This window comes from Bos mutus, chromosome 21, assembly GCF_027580195.1.
Source record: "Bos mutus isolate GX-2022 chromosome 21, NWIPB_WYAK_1.1, whole genome shotgun sequence".
NCBI classification, from domain to species: Eukaryota; Metazoa; Chordata; class Mammalia; order Artiodactyla; family Bovidae; genus Bos; species Bos mutus.
In genome coordinates, this window is record NC_091637.1 from 59890456 (window position 1) to 59911628 (window position 21173).

Sequence of the window (21173 nt, forward strand, 5' to 3'; positions counted from 1 at the left end):
CTAAAATTATTTAGGGCTTCCTAGGGGCCTTCTGCAGAGAAGGCAATGGCAACCCACTCCAGTACTCTTGCCTGGAGAATCCCATGGACGGAGGAGCCTGGTAGGCTGCAGTCCATGGGGTTGCTAAGAGTCAGACACGACTGAGCGACTTCACTTTCACTTTTCACTTTCATGCATTGGAGAAGGAAATGGCAACCCACTCCAGTGTTCTTGCCTGGAGAGTCCCAGGGATGTCGGAGCCTGGTGGGCTGCCCTCTATGGGGTTGCACAGAGTCGGACACGACTGAAGCAACTTAGCAGCAGCAGCAGCAGCAGGTGGTGCTAATGGTAAAAAAATCCGCCTGCCAATGCAGGAGACAGAAGAGATATGGGTTTGATCCCTAGGTCCAGAAGATCCCCTGGAGGAGGGCATGACAGCCCACTCCAGTGTTCTTGCCTGCAGAATCCCATGGAGAGAGGAGCCTGGTGGGCTACAGTCCACAGGGTCACAGAGTCAGACTCTACTGAAGCAACTTCACACACACACACACACACAGAGACACATACACAAAATTATTTTCCTCAGTTCACTTCAGTCACTTAGTCGTGTCGGATTCTTTGCGACCCCATGGACTGCAGCACGCCAGGCCTCCTTGTCCATCATCAGCTCCCAGAGTATTTTACTACTATTACACACAAAAAAATTATTTTGTTGTTTATCTGAAATTCACATTTAACTGGGTGCCCTGTATTTTGTCTGAGGAATATTTTAAAAATTTTATTGGAGTCTAGTTGATTTACAATATTGTGTTCATTTTAGGAGGACAGCAAAATGAATCAGTTATATATATATATATATATATATATATCTGCTCTTTTTTTAAGATTCTTCTCCCATGTAAGCTGTTACAGAGTATATTGTCAAGTTCCTGTGCTGTGCAGGAGGTCCTTATTAGTTCTGAGGACTTTATCTAAGTGATTATCTGACAATCTCACCACTCAGGTCTCACTTTACAGCCATTTATAACTGACTCTTGCCTTCTTATTGTCTGGCAGGCTTCTGAGCACTGGGCTTGAACCTTGGTGATGGCTCATCTGAGCTTCTTCCCTGGTGAATGAGGCTTGGAAAGAGGGGCAGGGCTGCAGCGGCCAGACCCCAAGTCTCCTGGCCCCAAAGGGATGTAGAACAATAGGAATGTTTTTGTGTGTTAGTTGCTCAGTCATATCCGACTCTTTGCAACCCCATAGACTGTAGCCCACCAGGCTCCTCTGTCCATGGGATTCTCCCGGCAAGCGTACTGGAGTGGGTTGCCATTTCCTTCTCCACGGGATCTTCCTGACCCAGGGATGGAACCCTGGTCTCCTGCATTGCAGGCAGATTCTTTACCCTCTGAGCTACCAGGAATGTTTTTACTCTAGTACAAATTTAACTTTTTCATCCACATTGTTGGGGTCACTGTGCAGCACACATGGCCAAGCGTGGTGTGGACTGGCTCCAGGGGGGCATGGCTGCCGTCGGCACTGGGGCCCCATCCTCCAGAGTCTAGTTGAATCTACGTGCGCCTGGGCCGGAACCCTGCAGTGCCAGGGCCCTGAGGAGGGCCTTCGAGGGGGCAGAGTCCGGTGGAGCCCGGGGTACAGCCAGCAAGCTCCCTTCATCAGCCACCGCCAACAAACGTCCCCTCCTCTGCCAGGTGCTCATTATTCAGGAAAGTGTCTGGCTGGTCTCTGGTGACTGCTCTTTGAAGATTTTCTTTTGAAAGCATCTTCTGCTCCTTCCCCTGGAGGGGCCCAGCTTAGGGGAGATTCATGTCACTTCTGACTCCTCGACGGAAACAGATGGGACCTGGAGGCCTTGCCTCCACGGAGCGGCCCTGCTGTAGGGGGTGGGGTGGGCACTGCGTGGACCCTGGAGGACGGGGCCCCAGTGTCCATGACAGCCCTCCTGGAGCCCTTCCACACCATAATGGGCCACACATGCCACACGGTGACCCCAACATGGAAGGACAGGCACCCCAAGGCAGGGGTACCACCCTGGCTTCCGAGGGGTCTGGTCCTAAGCATCCCGTGTGTGGTGCTCTCCTGTGTTGAAAGCATTGAACTGATGTGATGAAGTTTAAAACACCAGAAGGCGACAGGCATCCATATGCCCACCAACCAGAACAGACCCCCTTTTAATATTTAATCATGCTTCCTCATCTTTCTTTTCTTAGAATAACATATTACAAACAGAATCAGTCTCCTTCCCCCCCATATCCTCCTTTCTCAGATAAATTACAGCTGCTGCTGCTGTTGTAAATCTGGCTGATATGTTTACCATCCTTGTCTGTACATTTACCTATATGTGGATCCATGCATAATATATAGGATTATTTTTAAGGCATGTTTTTAATTTCAGGGATGATAACTAAGTTTATCTCGAGACTCGCTTTTTCCTCCCAAAAAGTGTTTTTCACATAGTATAAGGCCCTCCCAGCATCTCCCTTCTTCTATGAGGCTGTCTGCATTTTTCTTCCCCCGTTTTAATTTTTTTTTTAATTAATTGATTTCTTTTTGCCCGTGCCGGTTCTTCGTTGCTGTGTGCGGGCTTCCTCTAACTGTGGCTTCTTATTGTGGTGGCTCCTCCTGTTGAGGAGCACAGGCTCCAGGGCACACGGGCTTCAGTAGCTGTGATTCTCTGGCTCTAGAGCCCAGGCTTAGTAGTTGGGTGCATGGGCCTAGTTGCTCCGAAGCATGTGGAATCTTCTCGGACCAGGGATTGAACCCGTCCGTGTTCCCTGCAGTGTAGGCAGATTCTTAACCATGCGGCCACCAGGGAAGCCCCTCCCCAGTTTTAAATGAAAAATCTGAACCTCAGATTAAGAAATGGGTCTGGAGCCCACAAAAAGGGAAACGTTGGCTCCAGGCCCAAATCTCAGCATGCTTGTGGGATTCTTGGCCGATGGCCCTGGAATTCATTCACTCACCAAGTGTTATAGTTTGGAGTGTCTGCCCTGTTCTAGGCTCCAAGATGCTGTGGGAAGGAGGGAAGTTCCCCACTGTCCTGGCAGTTATGGTCAGGAAATCTGTGCAGGTAACACTGACCTTCAACACTCTGTTCTGCTGTCCCCGCTTCAATAAGCCAACAAGACTGTTTCTGATGGTGGTCTGTACAGTCACAAAGGAGCATCTGATTAACTGATGGCACAAAAGCTCACACCTGGAAAGGCCAGGTTCTCCACTCCCTCACTTCAGCTGAAGCAGCTGAACAACTGAGAATAATCTCGGTTTTGAATTACTACACAAACAGGAGAAGAAAAGAATATTCGGAATGACTGAGTGACCGGTGCCACATTTTATTTATCCTAGATGACCTGATTCCCTCCTTGGGAGAATCCAGCAGTTCTACCGTATTATCTGCGTCACTTACAGGGAAGGAGATGGGGGCGAGCTGGGTAAACGATTCGCTCGGCTATACGCTCTGTAACAAAGCAGGGTTCACCCCCGAGTCTTTCTGACACCAGAGCCCACCCCTCCCCCACACCCTGAGGTGGCAGAATCAGACACGGGCTGTGACCCTGAGGTTTAGGGCAGAGAGGGGCTCGCCGTGGAGAACGAGCTGTCCCATCGCCCGGGAGCTCTGGGATCAGGGATGAGAAATCGGCCGTCTGCTGATTTCAAGTTCAGTAATTCCACACGGTCGTCCTTGTCACTTTCTCTGTGTTACGAGGGGGACTGAGATGAGAGGGCAGTGGCCTTGCCTTCAAGAGTTCCCCGTGTGGTGGGAGATCCACCTCCAGTCAGCCAGGCCTGTGGTGGGTACCTTATGTGGCCAGAGACCTTGCAGGCGTGAGGAAGATTAAGGGTCTTGAGATGGGAGATGGCCCGAGGGAGCCCAGTATAATGAGTGCAGTCAGACTTTGGACCTCCAGAACTGTAAGATAATAAATGCGTGTCATTTTAATTTTTTATTTTTGCCATACTGAGTGCCCCGTGGAACTTCCCTGACTGGGGGTGGGGCGGGGAGGGAGGGCAGGGATTGAACCCATGGCCCCTGCAGGGGGAGCATGGAGTCTTAACCACTAGAGCACCAGGGAAGTCAAATGTGTGTTGTTTTAAGCCACTGAGTTTGTGGCAATAGGAAACTTAAACGACATTAACTACCCACAGAACTGGATAGGGAGGGGCACAGGTGAGGCCTCTGGGAGGAGAAGTTAGCAGCCCCTTTGCAAGTAGGTGGCAGGGCTGTGTCAGCCTGGGGGGCTGCTCCCTCCTCCCCCCACCAACCAAAGGCTCTGGCCAGTGCCCCGCCTTTTCCCCCAACGATTTGGATGGAAATACCCACTGTGCCTCCATATCCCCTGAAGAGAGGAGAGGGGGGATCAGGCTAACGTCCAGAGATCTCAACAGAAGTGGAGTCAGGGGGCAGGGAGTGGTCTGTCTAAGAACCCAGGGCCCTGGGGGTTGGGAGAAGGAGAGGCTGAGATGGTCGCTGGGCAGAGGACAATGAGTGTGTGATTAATTCCGGGGAGGGGCATGCAGCAGAGGTGTCAGGGAAGGGGGCTAAACCAACCTTGAAGTCCAGGCTTGCTCGGGAGGGAGAAATTCAGCTTCCAGCCTGGCCTGAGCCCCACCTTCTAAGAGGCCACCAGCTAACAGTGTCTTCGGGTTCACCTGATGTAAGGGTGGGCGGGTCAGATGAAGACCCTAGAGAAGGGTGGTGCCATGTCAGGGCTGCTGGAGGAGAGGGTACTCCCCCAGGTAGGGGTGGGATCAGTGGGGAGGTGCTGGAGGGGTTGAGTCGGCCAACAGTGCTGTCAGTCTAGGTTGAGGGTGGTCGTCACTCATCTGTCAATCAGCAGGATTTATCAGGCACCACTGTGCTGATGATCTGGGCAAGGCTTTAGAAATTCCACAATGAGAAGTAACTTGTCTGCTCCTTGCTGAGAGCTTCCAGACCTCTGGGGGGGTCGAGATAAGAACTGCATCTTGAGACAGGAGCCCCCAAGGAGAGGTTGTGGTCTTGGGGTACACAGGATGGAAGGCTATAGTGGACAGGACCATCAGCTAAGATCCAAAGGGTGAGTAGGTTTCATGGGAAAGTCTGGACCCCTCCCTGCAGGACAGTCGATCACTGCCTCTGCTGACCCCCTAGAATGGATGTGCGTGATTCATCTGTAACCCGTCTCATCTATATCACCAGCTGAGGGGCAAAACAAGGTCACAGCTCTTCTATTTAAACTTTTGATTGTATTTTTAATAGAAGATACGTTAATTATTATTCTCATTTGTGTTTGTCATCCTATCTATTAAAATATACTAAGTATAACATACACTAATTTAATAATTTAATACACTGTTATACTGTTTAATCTCTATGTCGTGTCTGGCTCTTTGCAACCCCATGGACTGTAGCCCACCAGGCTCCTCTGTCCATGAAATTTCCCAGACAAGAATGCTGGAGTGGATTGCTGTTTACTTCTCCAGGGGATCTTCCCGACCCAGGGATTGAACCCACGTCTCCTGCATTGGCAGGCGGATTCTACACCACTGAGTTACCAGGGAAGCCCAGAAAGAAATATACATAAGTAAAAAGATCATGTCAGTTAATCCCACTGTTCAGTTAACCAGTTCACATCTAGTGTCTTTCCAGATTTTTCTGATGCACATGTACACATATAGGGCTTCCCTGGTGTCTCATACGGTAGAGAATCTGCCTGCAATGTGGGAGACCTGGGTTTGATCCCTGGGTTGGGAACATCCCCTGGAGAAGGGAATGGCGACCCATTCCAGTATTCTTGCCTAGAGAATCCCCATGGACAGAGGAGCCTGGTGGGCTACAGTCTATGGTGTTGCAAAAAGTCGGACATGACTGAGCAACTAATACACACACACACATACATGTATAAATACTTTTACAAAAATATCATACTGTTAATACCATGTATAATGTTATTGTGTTATCTGTATTTTACTTGACCTGTGTATAGGTCTGTATCATTAAGACTGTGTAATCTGCTGGATAGATACACCAGAATTTATTTAATTCCCTCCACTGAACATTTTGTGTAATATTTAGACAACATCTTTGTGTATCTTTGGTATAATTGTTTCCCTAGGATAAAGTTCTAGAAATAGAACTGCAAGGTCTAAGAAAGGAGGACCCGAGTATAAATGCAGCCCCAGATAAATTCTCACAAAGTGAACTCACCGCTGTGACCTGCAGCGCCACCCTGCCGCCCGCCCCTTTCAAGGATCAGCAGGAGGCCTCTCCTGGTCGCCCCCTGGTGGCCTGTGTTTGTCACTACAGCTCCCAGATTGACACCTGTCTGGTCCCCACCTAAATAAAGGACCAAGCTGTGCTGTGGATGAAATGCCGAGCTCCTCTGAGTGTGAGCCAGTCAAAGGCTGCTCTTTGCAGCCCACGCAGATGCTCAAAAGCACCCGTTGCCCCAGTCATGGGGCATCCTTTAAAAAGAGGCCACTGAGATTCGGAGCAGGCGGCACACAGAACTGCCTGCAAGTAGCCTCTCAGTGTGAATTCGCTAATGGTTCGGGTTCCTCTCAGATATTCCTTCTTTTTTATTCCATCCCTCCCTCCTGCCCCTCTTTTTTGCTCCTTCCCCTTTCCTGCTCTCATCCCCAGCCCAGAACGTGGACCCCCAGAAGCAGGGGCCTCCCTGATCTGGCTTACTGCTGCAGAGTCTAGAACTGTGGCCCCTAATTAATAGTCCCTAGGAAATGGCAGCCCACTCCAGTATTCTTGCCTGGAGAATCCCAGGGACAGTGGAGCCTGGTGGGCTGCCGTCTATGGGGTCGCACAGAGTCGGACACGACTGAAGCGACTTAGCAGCAGCAGCAGCAGCAGTACAAGTCAGACGAATGGCTGAATGAGGCAGTCCCTGCTCTGCTCCCATCATTCCTCCAGGCAGTACACACATCCCCACTGGAGCATGGTCCCAGGGGGTAGTGACTGTGCCAAGACCCAGTACTGAGTCTGATCCAGGAATGGGGAAGGCTGTGGATATAACAGGAAGCACCCTGACCCCCAACCAGTGTGTCTGACTGGTCTCCGACTTGACCCCAGCACAGATGAGTGCAGTGGTCTTGACCCTACTTACCCATCTGTGAAATAGGGGTACCATGGTACACTGCAGTTGGAAACTAAATGATTAAATGAGAGTGTTTTAAGATCTCCAACACATTCCCTGACCATAGCTGGGTCTCTGTATGGGCAGTAGTAGTAATAGCTCGGTAAATGTTATCCAAGGAAGGCTTAACTGTCTAGTGCTCATTCATTGATGTGCCATTAAAAAAAGTTTATTATGGGCCTAAAAGTTGCCAAGGGGTTTCCCTGGTGGCTCAGTGATATAGAACCCACCTGCCAATATGGCTGACTCAGGTTTGATCCCTGGGTCGGGAATATCCCCTGGAGAAGGAAATGGCATCCCACTCCAGTATTCTTGCCTGAGAAATCCTATGGACAGAGGAGTCTGGTAGACTGCAGTCTAAACAATGATAGTAGCTGCCAAAGCCAACTCTGGGACTTAAGGCATATCAGTCTGTAAATGTGTCTGGAAGGGTCTGGACGGCCTGGACATTGATCTTCTGGACCGTATCCAGGGCCAAGCCCTCCCCTTGAGCAACCCACCTCCACAACACCCCCCCTCCCCTGCCACCCCGTCACCAAGTCTCAGGAACAAAAGCCTTTACAAATGGAAGGAGAAGCTCTGATCCCTAGAGTGCAAACATGTGGCATCTTCCTGGGCAGTAAAGCATCCTTTACTTTAGTCATTCTTCTGAGGGGAATTAGTCATCCTTCTGAGAATTTTGTCCCTGAGTACTAGAAGCTCTGAAACAGTCATTGACTGGGAAATTCTGTATCTGGGTCTGCTCCAAAAAATAAATATGCACATGCAAGCCTGTGTGGATGCCCAAGTGTATGAACAAGGATGTTGTTGCTGTTCAGTCACCAAGTCGTGTCCAACTCTTCGTGACCCCATGGACTGCAGCACGCCAGGCCTCCCTGTCCTTTACCATTTCCCGGAGTTTGCCCAAGTTCCTGTCCATTGAATCAGTGATGCCGTCCAACCATCTCACCCTCTGTCACCCCCGTCTCCTCCTGCCTTCAGTCTTTCCCAGCATCAGGGTCTTTTCCAATGACCAGCTATTTGGATCAGATGGCCAAAGTATTAGAGCTTCAGCTTCAACATCAGTCCTTCCAAAGAGTATTCAGGGTTTATTTCCTTTAAGATTGACTGGTTAGATCTCCTTGCTATCCAAGGGACTCAAGAGTCTTCTCCAACACCACAGTTCAAAAGCATCAATTCTTCGGCGCTCTGCCTTCCTTATTGTCCAACTCTCACGTCCTTACATGATTACTGGAAAGATCATAGCCTTGACTGTCCTGACCTTTGTCGGCAAAGCGATATCTTTGCTTTTTAACACACTGTCTAGGTTTGCCATATTTATAATAGGAAAACATTCAAATTCCTAAATCTCCAGTTCTGGGGAAATTATTAAATTATGGCTTGTATTTAGGATAGAATATTATACAACTGTAAAATCGCATTTTGATAGGCTTTTTAATACAGGAGTATAAAACAACATGTTTAAATGTTTTCTCTCTCATACACACACACACACACAAAATTGGAAAGGAAAATTTCACAATATTGTTTATCCCAAAGTGGTGAAATTGCGATTCTCTTTTTTCCTCTCCTTTTGTATTTTCTTAATGTTCTGTGCTGAGCCCATATTATTTTTACAGTTAGGAGAAGAATAAAGACATGTTCGGATGTGTGCTGTCCGGGGGCTGGGGGCTGGTGTTTAGAGAGGGAGGGTCTGTACGTCCCAGTGAATTGCCAACTAGCCATGGGATTGTCACCTGCAAGGTTGCCGTGAACGTCTGCCTCAAAAGGTTGCTGTGAGCGCTCCTTTTTCTAGCTGAAAAGACGCGCTGTCGTTTATTTAAGGGCCAGACGCAAAGCCTGGTTTAGGGCTTTATCTTCACGCGGGGCTGCGGGACCAGCCACCCTCCCCTCTGCGGGCGGCCCTCCAGCCCCAGGCCCTGGTTAATTCTCTCTCTCTCCTTCTTCCCAGCTCCCCATGATGGGAGGCGCCTTCATGGACTCGCCCAATGAGGACTTCAGCACCGAGTACTCCCTCTTTAACTCCTCCACCAACGTGCACGCGGCCTCCAACGGCCAAGGGCAGCCGGAGGAGCCGCCCAGGTCCTCCAACGACGCTGTGCTGCTCTGGATCGCCATCATAGCGACACTGGGGAACATCGTGGTGGTGGGGGTGGTGTACGCCTTCACCTTCTGAGACACGGGAGCTCCGGGCCGGCTCGCCTGCGCTGGGCTCACCGCGGGCGCAGTCCCCACTGGCCTGTGACCGCACCCATGTTCTAGAACCAGGAGTTCTGACCGGGAGCACAGCCTCTCAAGCGGAGCGACCATGCATCGGAATTTACCCCAAGCAGCCCCGATTTCAAAAACCCCCTGCTGTGGTTCTGCTGATCCAGAAAATGTGGAAGCCTGGGCATCCAGCCCCTGGAGGCACGACAAGGCAAAACCTTCGGGGAACAGGTTGGAAAATTCTTGAAACTGCATTCCCCGAACATGAGACCGGAGGGAGCAGTCAAGTTTGGTTTAAAATACAGACATGATTGGATGATCCCTTGCTGGCACTGAATCATCACTCACGTGTCTCGTTTTTACGCAAACGTATTAATATCACACCCGGGTTGTGGGGTGCTGGGGCAAGGGAGGCCTTCAGCACCCGAGTGTTTCCACCCCAATCTGGTTTCTCACTCGGCCCCTCGGAATATCCGTGGTGATCCCTGGAAATGTCATAGAACATTCCTCCTTTGACTTGGAAATGGCGTCTTTGATGCCAGTCACCTGACCCCTTATGAAACCCAAGGATGGGGGAATTCCTGGTGACGTGGATCTCAGGGGTGGTAGTGATGGTGATTTTTATCTGCTGGATGGACTTTCTCACCTTTGTAAAGATTAGGCGCCTTTAAAAATTAGACTTGCCAGGTGGATGCTGGCTACCCGCTCAAGAGGCTCTTTCTTCTCTCAGAAGTCACGGAACTCTAGAGATGAGGTCTGTGCATCTCGTGAATTGGTGGGTGGGAGAGAGAGGGGCGTGACTTGCCTGTGGTCCCAGAGTATGGAACGGCAGGGGTCAGAGCAGGAGAGACGTTTCCTGACTGTGATTCAAGGCTGTCTCTGCCCCACCTCAGCCCTTTCTTGAGTACATTCCTGCCTTCTCAGCTGCCCTGGGTGGGGAGAGACTATCCAGATGGTTCTGAAGCTGTGTGCAGGGTGGGCAGGGCGTTAAGACACCCACACACTTTAAACTCCACTAGGCTACCATGCACTCTTGTGATCTGCCTGAGTCAGTTTCCTGATATGCTTAAAAATCAGTGGCTGGGGAATTCTGGCTAGCCTGGGAGCCCTCTCAGTAAGACCACAGGCCTCTCGGCCTTTTGAGTACATCCATGTGCTGGAGGAGATTCACACAGCAAAGGACTCGCTTTTCTTCCGTCCTTAGGAAAGTCCATGGCAAAGCACCCCCTTCCCCAAGACAGCCCTCCCTGTCCCCCCAAGAGTAGGGGGAGCTAGGACACAGGCTGGCTTGCCCACAAGCCCAGAGTGGCTTTTTCTTTGCTTCCTGCCTGCAGTTGTACAAAAGGAAAGAGATGGCATAAACTCCCTCTTGGAGGCTGAGAAACTTCAAAGACTGGTAAAGAAGCCCATATGCGTATTTGGGGACAATTATAAAAAAAAAAAAAAAAAAGAAGGCTGAATTCGTCGCTGTGGTGTCAGGAGAAAAGAATGTTCTTGATGACAGGTGAAGGGACATCTTAAATGTCCGGAGGCGGCCGCTTTCGTCTCTGGGAGGTTGGCCCCGAGCTACTGCATTAATGGGGTTACCAGCCTGACCTCCAGATGGCTTTGACCTTCACTTGACCTGCAGCTCAAGTGGCAGTCATGAGCGCTGAGCATTAGCGTGGCCTTTGGGGATTGGGAGAAGGGATGTTGCACCGCCTCTCTGGACTCTTTGTGGAACCGCTGAGCAGAGCGGGCCTCGCCGTCTGCAGGTAGGACCAGCTTAGAGGCAGGGCTCGGGGATGGCCGTTTCGAGCACAGCATCTCAGATGCTTCTCCAGTAACCTTCTCTCTGTCAAGGCCTGGGCCCTGCCTGCCCCGTGAGCAAGGTCTTCATTAGATAGACACATGTCTTCATGAGCAAACCCAAGGAGTGAAGTCCAGAGCCAGGGTTGGGGAGACAAGCTGTCTTCATGGGGCTCACTCCCGTCCAAACACCCCCATTCTTTGCCTTCTGAACCCGCGTTCCCTGGAAGCCTGCAGCCCTGTCCGAGGTAGGTAGCGGCTCCCTGTACTCAAAGGGCCTGTGGGGATGGCCCTGGGAGAGAAGGTTCTATGTTGGTAACACGGGGAGGAGAGGGGAAGAGTGGAAAGGTTGACCTTTAGCTCTAAGGAGGCCTCCAGCCTTCCAGGGCAGCCCTGGGGGGCCCCATGGTCCCTGGGTGTTTCTGGGCATGGCAGTCTCTCCTATGAAGGTTTTCTTTCCCCTGACGAGAATGTTAGTTAAATTCAACTTTCAAGTCTCTCTCTCTTCTTAATGTCAGGGCCAGAGATGATCAGGAGTTTCAGGGACCTTCTCGCGCAAACTTGACATCCGTATGGATCGCAGTGTCTTACCCAGGGTCAGCCCACTCCATCTCCTATGATTTTGTTTATTTTTTTCCAACTTTACTCAGATAACATTGGGGATTGACGTGCCTGTTAATTTCCAGCCAGAGTGCGCTGTCTTCTCCCTCTGGCCACAGAAGGGATTCTGTCTTTGATGTTAAGTAAAGGCCGTATTGCTTGAGTCTGTCCAAGCCTTGTGCCCTGTTAACAGGCACAGATGTAATCTTCACCATTACCTTCGGTGGCGCTAGTGGTAAAGAACCCACCAGCCAATGCAGGACACCTAAGAGATGCGGGTTCAATTCCTGGGTCAGGAAGACCCCCTGCAAGACGGCATGGCAACCCACTCCAGTATCCTTGCCTGGAGAATCCCATGGACAGAGGAGCCTGGCAGGCTACAGTCCCTGGGGTTGCAAAGAGTCAGACATGACTGAAGTGACTGAGCATGTAGGCATTACTCCACATCATTGTCCCGAAATACAGATAAGGGATCAGAAGCTCAGAGAAGTGGAGTAACTTGCCTGAGGCCACAGCAGCAAAGTGACGATCAAGATGAACCTGAACTATCTGGTCCCAAAGCCAGGCTCTTTCTGGAACACCATGCAGCCTTTAGTGGCTGTGTGGCATCTCCAGGCACCTTTAAACCAGGCCGAGTCTCTAGAGGCCATTTCCCGAGGTCCCACGTTGTGGTATGGCCTGGCCGGCTCTGACCTCTGCAGGTGGAAGTGTCTGACCATCCTGGGCTGGAACATGCTCAGCCTCCTTGGGAAGGGGGTCCCTATTGCCTGCCCGCCTCTTTAAGTTGAACTCAAGTCTCTTTCCTTGGCCAGAGAAGCACCCAGAGACCAGTGTTCTCAGGACACACACAGAAGGGCCCTGACTCAGAGCCCCACAGTGGGGCCCACACGAGGAGGGGCTCACACAGCCAGAATTGATAAGGACAATCCTGGGACGGTCGGCACTGCAGGTTGGGCCCCAACCCCGGGCTCAGGCTTTCTGCTGAGTGCCAAGACTCTCCTGAGCAAGGGGGACGGATGCTTCTCCCTTGGACTCTGTTCTGGGGCTCCTGTTCTGGCTTCTCCCAGGTGAGGCTGGCTCCTGAGCCCACCCTGGCTTGACAGGCCCATGGTGAGGAAGGAGGAACTTGCCTCTTCAGTGGCTGCTCCTCGGAGGAGGCGTCCTACCTTTTCTGGAATGTTCTCTGTACTTCTCCCCGTGCCCCTCCACTTCCCCTCGGCAAGCTGTGAGCGTCCCACATCCCACACCTGTGTGTGCTTGCGTCTCACCGCGCACAGCAACACTTGATTTAGGAGGGCAGGAGCTGCGGTCCCTGGAGCTTTGGAGGAGCAGCCAAGCCAGAGGACACTGGAGCCGGGCGTGTCCTCAGGGGATTCGTAGGCCCTGGGGGAGACTATCGCTCTGCAGGTTCCCGCTTTGTCATCACTGCCCTTTCTCTGGGTCCAAGGTCAAGAGGCAAATGAGGCTCCCTTGGCCCCATCTACCCATCTATGCCCCAGAGCAAGAAGCTCGTTTCTCCTTTAGGGAGTCCCCCGGGATCCAAGGGGAGAACTGGCTAGTAAGTACCGCTGGGCTCGAGAGACACAGGCCACTTCCCAGCTTGTTCTAAATGGAAGGCCTGGCTGCCTGCCAGCCCACTAGCATCCCTTGGAAGCTGTCCTTGGAGACTGGGGAGACTTGGCCGCTGTCTGCACTGCAGCCTGACTCCTTCCAGACAAACGGTCCTCTCCTCCTGCAGGAAACTGACCTTCTCTCCTTATTAATAGTGATACCATTAACCGTGATTATTTTTCCTGCTGTCAGCCTACACACCTTCCTTGTGCTGTGAGCCATATCTAATTTACTTCTCCAATCATCCCTCGGCAGGGGTGAGGGTGCAGAGACGTGCACGGGGATCACTGTCATTTTTTTTTGTAGAGGAAGCTGAGGCCAGGCTGTGTGGCTGAGGAGCTGTGATCAGGCTTGCTGGTTACCTCACGTCTCCCTGCATCCACACCCTCTGTGAGGAGCCCTCTGGGATGGAGCAACCTCCATAGGCCTCTGAGGCTGGGCTCTGCTGGTCCTAGAGCATGGATTTCGATGGAAGTCCTAGAAAGGGACAGACAGCCGTGCACAGGTATTTGTCAGTCTCAGAATCTCGCAGCAGCTGGAGGCCTTAGAGAGTGTTTAATCAGGACTCTCGGGAGGTCAGCTGGGGCCAGGCTGTAAATTAATGGAGAGCTGACAGGCCCCTGGATGGATGCCAGGCTGCGGGTCTCGTGCATTCGCCCGGGATCACTGGGGGAACCCAGATTCCCTGCCCCCAGCCTCGGGATGGGTGTCCATCGTGTTCTCAGCCAGCTGTTATCTGGCCCCCGTTGCCCCTTTGACTGTCCTCTGGGGCTTCCATCATGGCTCAGATGGTAAAGAGTCTGCCTGCAATGCGGGAGACCCGGGTTTGATCCCTGGGTCAGGAAGATCCCCTGGAGAAGGAAATGGCACTCCACTCCAGTGTTCTTGCCTGAGAAATCCCATGGACAAAGGAGCCTGGTGGGCTACAGTCTAAACAATAGCAATAGCTGCCAAAACCAACTCTGGCACTTAAAGCATATCAGCCTGTAAACGTGTCTGGAAGGGTCTGGATGGCCTGGACATCGATCTTCTGGACCATATCCAAGGCCAAGCCCTGCCTTGGAGCAACCCACCACCCTAACACCTCCTCACTTCCCCCCAATCCCCTCCCCGAGTCTCAGGAGCAAAAGCCTTTACAAATGGAAGGAAAAGCTCTGATCCCTGGAGTGCAGACATGTGGCATCTTCCAGGGCAGTGAAGCAGGAATGGGGAATTAATCACCCTTCTGAGAATTCTGTCCCTGAGCGCTAGAAGCTCTGAAACAGCCATACCCGTTGACTGGGAGATTCTGTATCTGGGTCTGCCCAAAAAATAAATATGGAAGATCCCATAGACAGAGGAGCTTGGTGTGCCATAGTCCATGGGGTTGACAAGCGTCGGACGTGACAGCAGCTAACACACACACACACACACACACACACACACACCCCCACACACACACAGAGCAAGTCCCGGATGTGCTGGGTTGTCCTGATGCAGACGCCCTGGGAGCTGCGCCCCTGGCCCGAGGGAGCAGCGGGAGCCTGGCTGTCCCGTGTGCGCCCGTCCTGCCCCGCCTGCTCCATGGGGCCCTGGTCTTGGTCAGCAGTGAGAGGGTGGAGGAGAGCCAGGGGACGGAGCACTGGGAGTGCATGGGGCTGGAGTCAAAAATCTCCAAGTGGAAAAAGAAGCCCCTCCAAGAAACCCAGGAAATCAGAGTTATTCAGTGGTGGCTGGGTATCCCCAGCAAGTAGCTTCTGGAGATCAGACCTTGAGCATTTTCTTGCCCTTTATTTGAATGGGAGGATGGAGGTGGGCAGGGGCAAAACAGTGCAGACCATAGTGACTACAGGGAGGAACGTTCCTCCCAGAGTGAGAAGACAGCGGCTCTTGGGACTGCAATGGAATGAATGGTTGCTGCTGCTGCTGCTAAGTCGCTTCAGTCGTGTCCAACTCTGTGCGACCCCATAGACGGCAGCCCACCAGGCTCCGCAATCCCTGGGATTCTCCAGGCAAGAACACTGGAGTGGGTTGTCATTTCCTTCTCCAATGAATGAAAAGTGAAAAGTGAAAGTGAAGTCAGTCGCTCAGTCGTGTCCGACTCTTAGCGACCCCATGGACTGCAGCCTACCAGGCTCCTCCATTCATGGGATTTTCCAGGCAAGAGTACTGGAGTGGGTTGCCCTTGCCTTCTCCGGAATGAATGGTTAAGAGTACCTAAAACTGACTATGTAAATTTTGGAATATAAGTCCGCATGGCTTGTTCTGAGTCATGGTAAAAGTTGTATATTTTTTGTCAAGATAGAGAATAAAGGCAGAGAAAGCCCTTGGAGAGGTTGGTCGGGCTGCCCAGTTCCCAGCATGTGCGGGCCCCTGCTTTTTGACCACTGTGCGCACTCATGCCTGCCCAGACCTCTCCAGCCAGCTGTCGGGTGAAGCCTTTCATCTGCTCCTGGGCCCTTTTGCAAGCTGACTTCCCGCCTTCCCAGGAGGAGGTTTGAGACCGCTGCTGCCTTGGGAAGAAGTCCTGACAGATGTATGAGGCACATCCACAGGGAATCTGTGACTGCTGGGGGGATCCAGAGCCCTCCCCACCACCGAGCCCCCTCCACGTGGTGAGCGGCCACCAGGGGCCTCAGTGTCAGTTTCATCAGCTCTCTTTCCCCCAATGTCATTATGAACCAGAGAATCACCACGTGTATAGGTTAAAGGGCAGCAGAGGATGGGGTGGTTAGATAGCATCACTGACTCAATGGAAGGAATTTGAGTAAACTCCGGGAGATAGTGAAGGACAGGGGAGCCTGGTGTGCCACCGTCGGTGGTGTCGCCAAGAGTCAAGACACGACTGAGCAACTGAACAACATCAGTGTAGTTTAAAGTATTGTCCCAGCAATCCAGATGGTTCTGACCCGGGCTCTGTAAGCTGGCAGGAAGGCAGCTTCTGAACTTTCACACTTTCTCGAGGAAACAGTCTCCCAGAGGCTTGGGAGCATTGCCAGGCCACCCTGATGAGCAGGAGAGTGGGGTCTGGTGCCCAGGGCTTCTATCTATGAAGTTTCTCAACCACTAGGACTGTGGTTCTCATCTGGGAGCAGTTTCATCTCCCAAAGGACCATTGGCAATGTCTGGAGACAGGTTTGATTTTCATGATATGGCGGGGCGGGAGGGGGGGGGCGGTGTGCTCTGATAGCACCTAGTGGGTGGAAGCCAGGGGTGCCGCTGACCAGCCCCCGGGACAAGGAAGTGTCCATCCCCCCAAGTGCCGATCATGCTGAGGTTGGGAAACCCAGCACTGGGCCACGCCTTCTCTAGTTCCCAGCTATGGGAATCTTCCAAAGCGCCTCTTTCCCTGACTGTGAGTCATTGAATAAATCAAAGGTCTTCTGAGCTACAGAAGTGATCAGGGTTGCTGCCTCAAGTTAAAAAAAAAAAATTCCAGTTGGAAGGCAACGAATTGGAATCTAGCAAGTTGTTCGAAAATCCACGTCCTCTTGCTTTCCATTGTCTTGGGCTTTCATGGGGAGTCACCCTGGATGGAGCGCTCTACAAAGTGGATGTGACAGTGAGGCTGAGCTTGTCCCGTGTCCCCCCCCTTAGCCAGTAACTGTGAGTCTCCGGACCCTGAGGTACCCGACCCCTCATCAGTCTATCTGAGAGATGCTTCTCGGGGAAAATCTTAGAAGGGGTGGAGATGAGGGAGCTGGCTAACAGACTCGGACAAATCTACATCCTCGCTTGTTTCTGATCTTTTCTCACCCTGTGTCCCCCAGTTGAAACCACACTAACACTCTTTCTACTGTTTAAAGTTTCTACTATTTAAAGTTTTAAACCTTATTCTTGGAACTAGCCACTGTCCAGATGCCAATTCTTCATGCCGAGAAAATTGGAAATATTTCTGTGTCTTACTAATGTTTTCATATTCAACTTGTACATGTAAGTAGTTTACTTAATAAAAAGGTATTTTAACTATTCTTTTAGTCCTTTGCTACTGAAGCCCCCCGGGCTTCACAGTGGGATCACTAACTTTTACTACAGTGAAAAGGCTCTTTCTTAATGTAGGGTTTCCATGTGCTCTTTGGACTCAAAACCTATAACCTTAATGGATGTAAACAATGTGGCCACGTGGAATTGTGTCCCTTTGACCATTGGCACGGTTGCTGTTGTTGTCGTTTTCTATTATGATAATTAAAAAAAGAAAACAGTTAATTCCTCTGTGTCTGAATCCAACCTGTGCTTTGTCTGAAGGATGCTGTCGACTCATCTTTGAGAGGTTCACCACCAGTGTCGCCTCCCTTCTTGTGCTCCTTCTCATAGGGACAGAGTAAAGGGGAAAGGTAGGTGATTACATAGTCAGCCCCACTAAGGGATCATAGATAAAGGAAAAAGCATGGGAGACCCCGTAAACTAATGATCACTCAAGAAAGCAGGTTTGCTTAACCACAACACTATGCAACAGGAGCAGGAGTCATGCCCCCCAGAACAGTAAAACGATGGTGGCCTGAGACCCACCTCCTGCCCAGGAGGCCAGTAAGTTAATGATTCCTGCGACAGGTTTCTCTGCAGAAACTAAAAACAAAAGTGTAAGCAAAAGGTGACATTACACTGAAACCATACGACTCACGATTTGGGCCCAGCCCACTGCCTTTTTGCTCATTTCCACTGTGCCATGTTGAGAAAGATTGAAGGCAGGAGGAGAAGGGGACGACAGAGGATGAGATGGCTGGATGGCATCACCGACTCGATGGACGTGAGTTCGAGCGAACTCCGGGAGTTGGTGATGGACAGGGAGGCCTGGCGTGCTGCGATTCACGGGGTCGCAGAGTCGGACATGACTGAGCGACTGAACTGAACTGTGCCATGGCAGACTCAGTTTGACCTTGTAGAGACAAGAAACAAGGAGGACAGGGAGGAGGAGCTGATGAGGAAGGGTGAGCTCTGGAAGGGTGACGTCTGCTCAAGAAGGAGGGAGAGGTGGTCTTCTCCTCCTCCCCACTTTTCCTTTGATTATAAAACCATAGCCCACAAAGTTCTCAGGGCCCCACTCTCTTGCCCACCCCCTTATAAACCTCATGGGTGTGTGTGCTCAGTCGTGTCCAACTCTGCGTGACCCCATGGACTGTAGCCCACCAGGCTCCTATGTCCATGGGATTCTCCAGGCAAAAACACTGGAGTGGATTGCCACTTCCTTCTCCAGCGGATCTTCCTGACCCCAGGGATCAAATCCATGTCTCTCGCATCTCCTGCATCGACAGGCAGGTTCTTTAACCACTGCACCACCTGGAAAGCACGAGCATCCTTTTCTAATGAATCACTTCTTATGTATCATTTTGCCTCTCGCTGAATTCATTCTGTGATGAGACATAAAGGACTGGAGCTACTCGGAGCCCCCCATCCCAGAAGCATTTCTGCCTCCCGCCACTTCCCAGGCAGAACAGAGTCCCTCCTCCCCTATCCCACACCTCCCCCTCACCACATCACCTGCAGCGAATCACAGAAGCTACATTCACTCACCCATCAGTTTCCCCACTCTGAGTCATCTGTGAGCAAAATTTATCTTACTCAATTTTTTATCCCCACACCTAGCACAGTGCCAGGCTCATGGTAAACACGAAACAGACATGCAGGTAATAAATGAATGGTATGTGAAGGCCCAGCCCAGTAAATTTCAGCACGACTTGGCACAGTGAGTGTGCAGGTATGTAGCAGCTTTATTCATTCATTCACTGGTAACAGCAAACATGCAGCCCTGACTAGGTGTTCTGTGCAGTTCTGAGCTCTTTCCGTGTATATTAGCTCATCCGATCTCCACAGCAGTTGTTTTAAGTAGGTTCTGTTGTCACCTTGTCGATTGGAAAAAATGTACAACCTAAAAGTTGAGAAGTATGTGTTATTTAGCAGACAAAAGTGAGGACTCAAGCCTGGAAGAAAGCCTCTAAGATACCCGGAGGGACTTCTCTGAAGAGGTGAGGGGAGAGCCAGGATAAACAGGAATTTTTGCTGTGAAAACCAGGTAGTCGAACATCAAAAGATTAACACTGATTAAAGAAAACCAGACATTTCAAGTTAATACATTCAGCACTTTTGTATGGACTGGAAGATGCCAGGGTCTAGGCGCACTGAGTCATGCATCTGACGTGAACGTCAGCTGTCTAGGGTCAGTATTCTGGTTTTTCCATCCCGAGTCTCCCGGGTGCACAGCTGGGAGCAGTTCCAGTGGCTTCTTGGTTTCCCAGGTGGTGCTAGTGGTAAAGAATCTGCCTACCAACGTAGGAGATGCAAGAGCCAAGGGTTCAATCCCTGGGTCAGGAAGATCTCCTGGAGTAGGAAATGGCAAACCACTCCAGTGTTCTTGCCAGGAAAATTCCATGGACAGAGTCCATTCCATGGATAGCTGAGCTACAGTCCATGGGGTTGCCAAGAGTCAGACATGAGTGACTGAGCATGCATTGAGGTCATCCAGACATCCTAAAATATAGGAGGGGCTACCCATGGGGCCGTCACAGGAGGGGGCAGACCAGTCAAAAGATTCATGGCTCGAGTTTCAGGCTCTTTTGATTGGGAAGCCTTGGGCTGCAGAGTATCCCCCTCCCTCAACCATCACCTTGGACTGGTTCCAGCTCTTCTAGTCTCTGTCTAGCAGGAAGAGCCCGCCCAGAGCAGGGTCATTCAGCGCTGAGCAGATAACCAACACCTGCCATGCTCAGGTCCAGTTACCTCATTTGAAGAACCCATTGTAGAGTGAAAATGCAGAGCTCTTGTTCAGAGTTATGAAGAATTTCAAGATGGCGACTGCAGGGGCATAAAACCGAGTGTGGGGCCCTTCTGAGCTTGGCAACACGGGTTACCTGCCCACCAGGCAGGCCTGGCCACTGCTGCTCTGAACCCCGCAGCCAGGGGAGGAAAGGGCAGACTAACTCGCTTCACACCACACTGCGATCCTCTCCCCCAGGCTGCTCTTCAGGGAAACCCATGTTGACTGCTTGTGGGAGATGCAGAAAGGGCCAGGAAATATTCCCATGCCTGCATGCCAGCTCCTTTCCCAGTGTGACTTCACAGCTGCCCTATTCGGGTGGGGGGCCCTGTCTCCCCAACATGTGACTCTATGGACTGGCCTTGTGACCTGTGTCCACCAAGAGAGTTTGATGGGATGGACACTGGGCCAGTCCTGGGCATAGGCCTCGGGAAGGTTTACAGCTTTCTCTCCTGATGACCTGGGAGCCCTGCAGAATGAGGTTAGCCTGCCTGAGGAAGGGAGCCCAGAGCCCAGGCACCCCTCTGTCCCAGCTGACAGCCTGTCAACTGCCCCACAGCTGAGTGAGCCAAGCGAAAGAAGGGGTTCCAAATGTAAGTCTGCACAGGCTTCTAAGGGGGCAAAGCCAAATAAATCACAGAAGGCTGCCTGGAGGAGGCAAAATTCAACCTAGCTTAAAGTCTGGAGCAGCAGGTCCATAGCAGAGGGGTCCATGGATCCTGGGGTGGGGGTGAGAGTTCAGGCTGGAGCCTGGAGGTCAAGGCTGTGATGGGCATCAAGCCAGCTTGAAGGGCCCAGAATGTCAGGGTGAGGGTCATGGTAGGCTGTGGGCTGCCATCGGCTGTACCCAAGCAGGTCTGGTCCTCAGAGAGAAGAGCACAGCCTCTGAAACAAGGAGGGAACAAGGATGCTAGGAAAGAAAGTGTAATCACTCAGTCGTGTCCGACTCTTTGCAACCCCACGGACTGTAGCCCGCCAGGCTCCTCTGTGCATGGGAGTTTTCCAGGCAAGAATACTGGAATGGGTTGCCATTTCCTTCTCCAGCAGATCTTCTGGACCCGGGGATCAAACTCAGGTCTCCCAAAGTGCAGGCTGACTCTTTACCTCTGAGCCACCAGGGGATTCCC

At 51.5% G+C, this 21173-nt stretch overlaps 1 protein-coding gene across 1 annotated transcript in view; it reads left to right on the plus strand.

The window, feature by feature from the left end:
* The window catches only part of C21H14orf132 (chromosome 21 C14orf132 homolog), a 54485-nt gene extending 36984 nt beyond the window's left edge, over positions 1–17501 (plus strand). The window contains exon 3 of the mRNA XM_014480788.2: positions 9061–17501. Within this exon, the coding sequence (XP_014336274.2) occupies positions 9061–9285 (225 nt within the window). The 3' untranslated portion in view covers positions 9286–17501. The remainder of the gene's footprint in view (positions 1–9060) is intronic.
* Positions 17502–21173: the final 3672 nt, after the last annotated feature.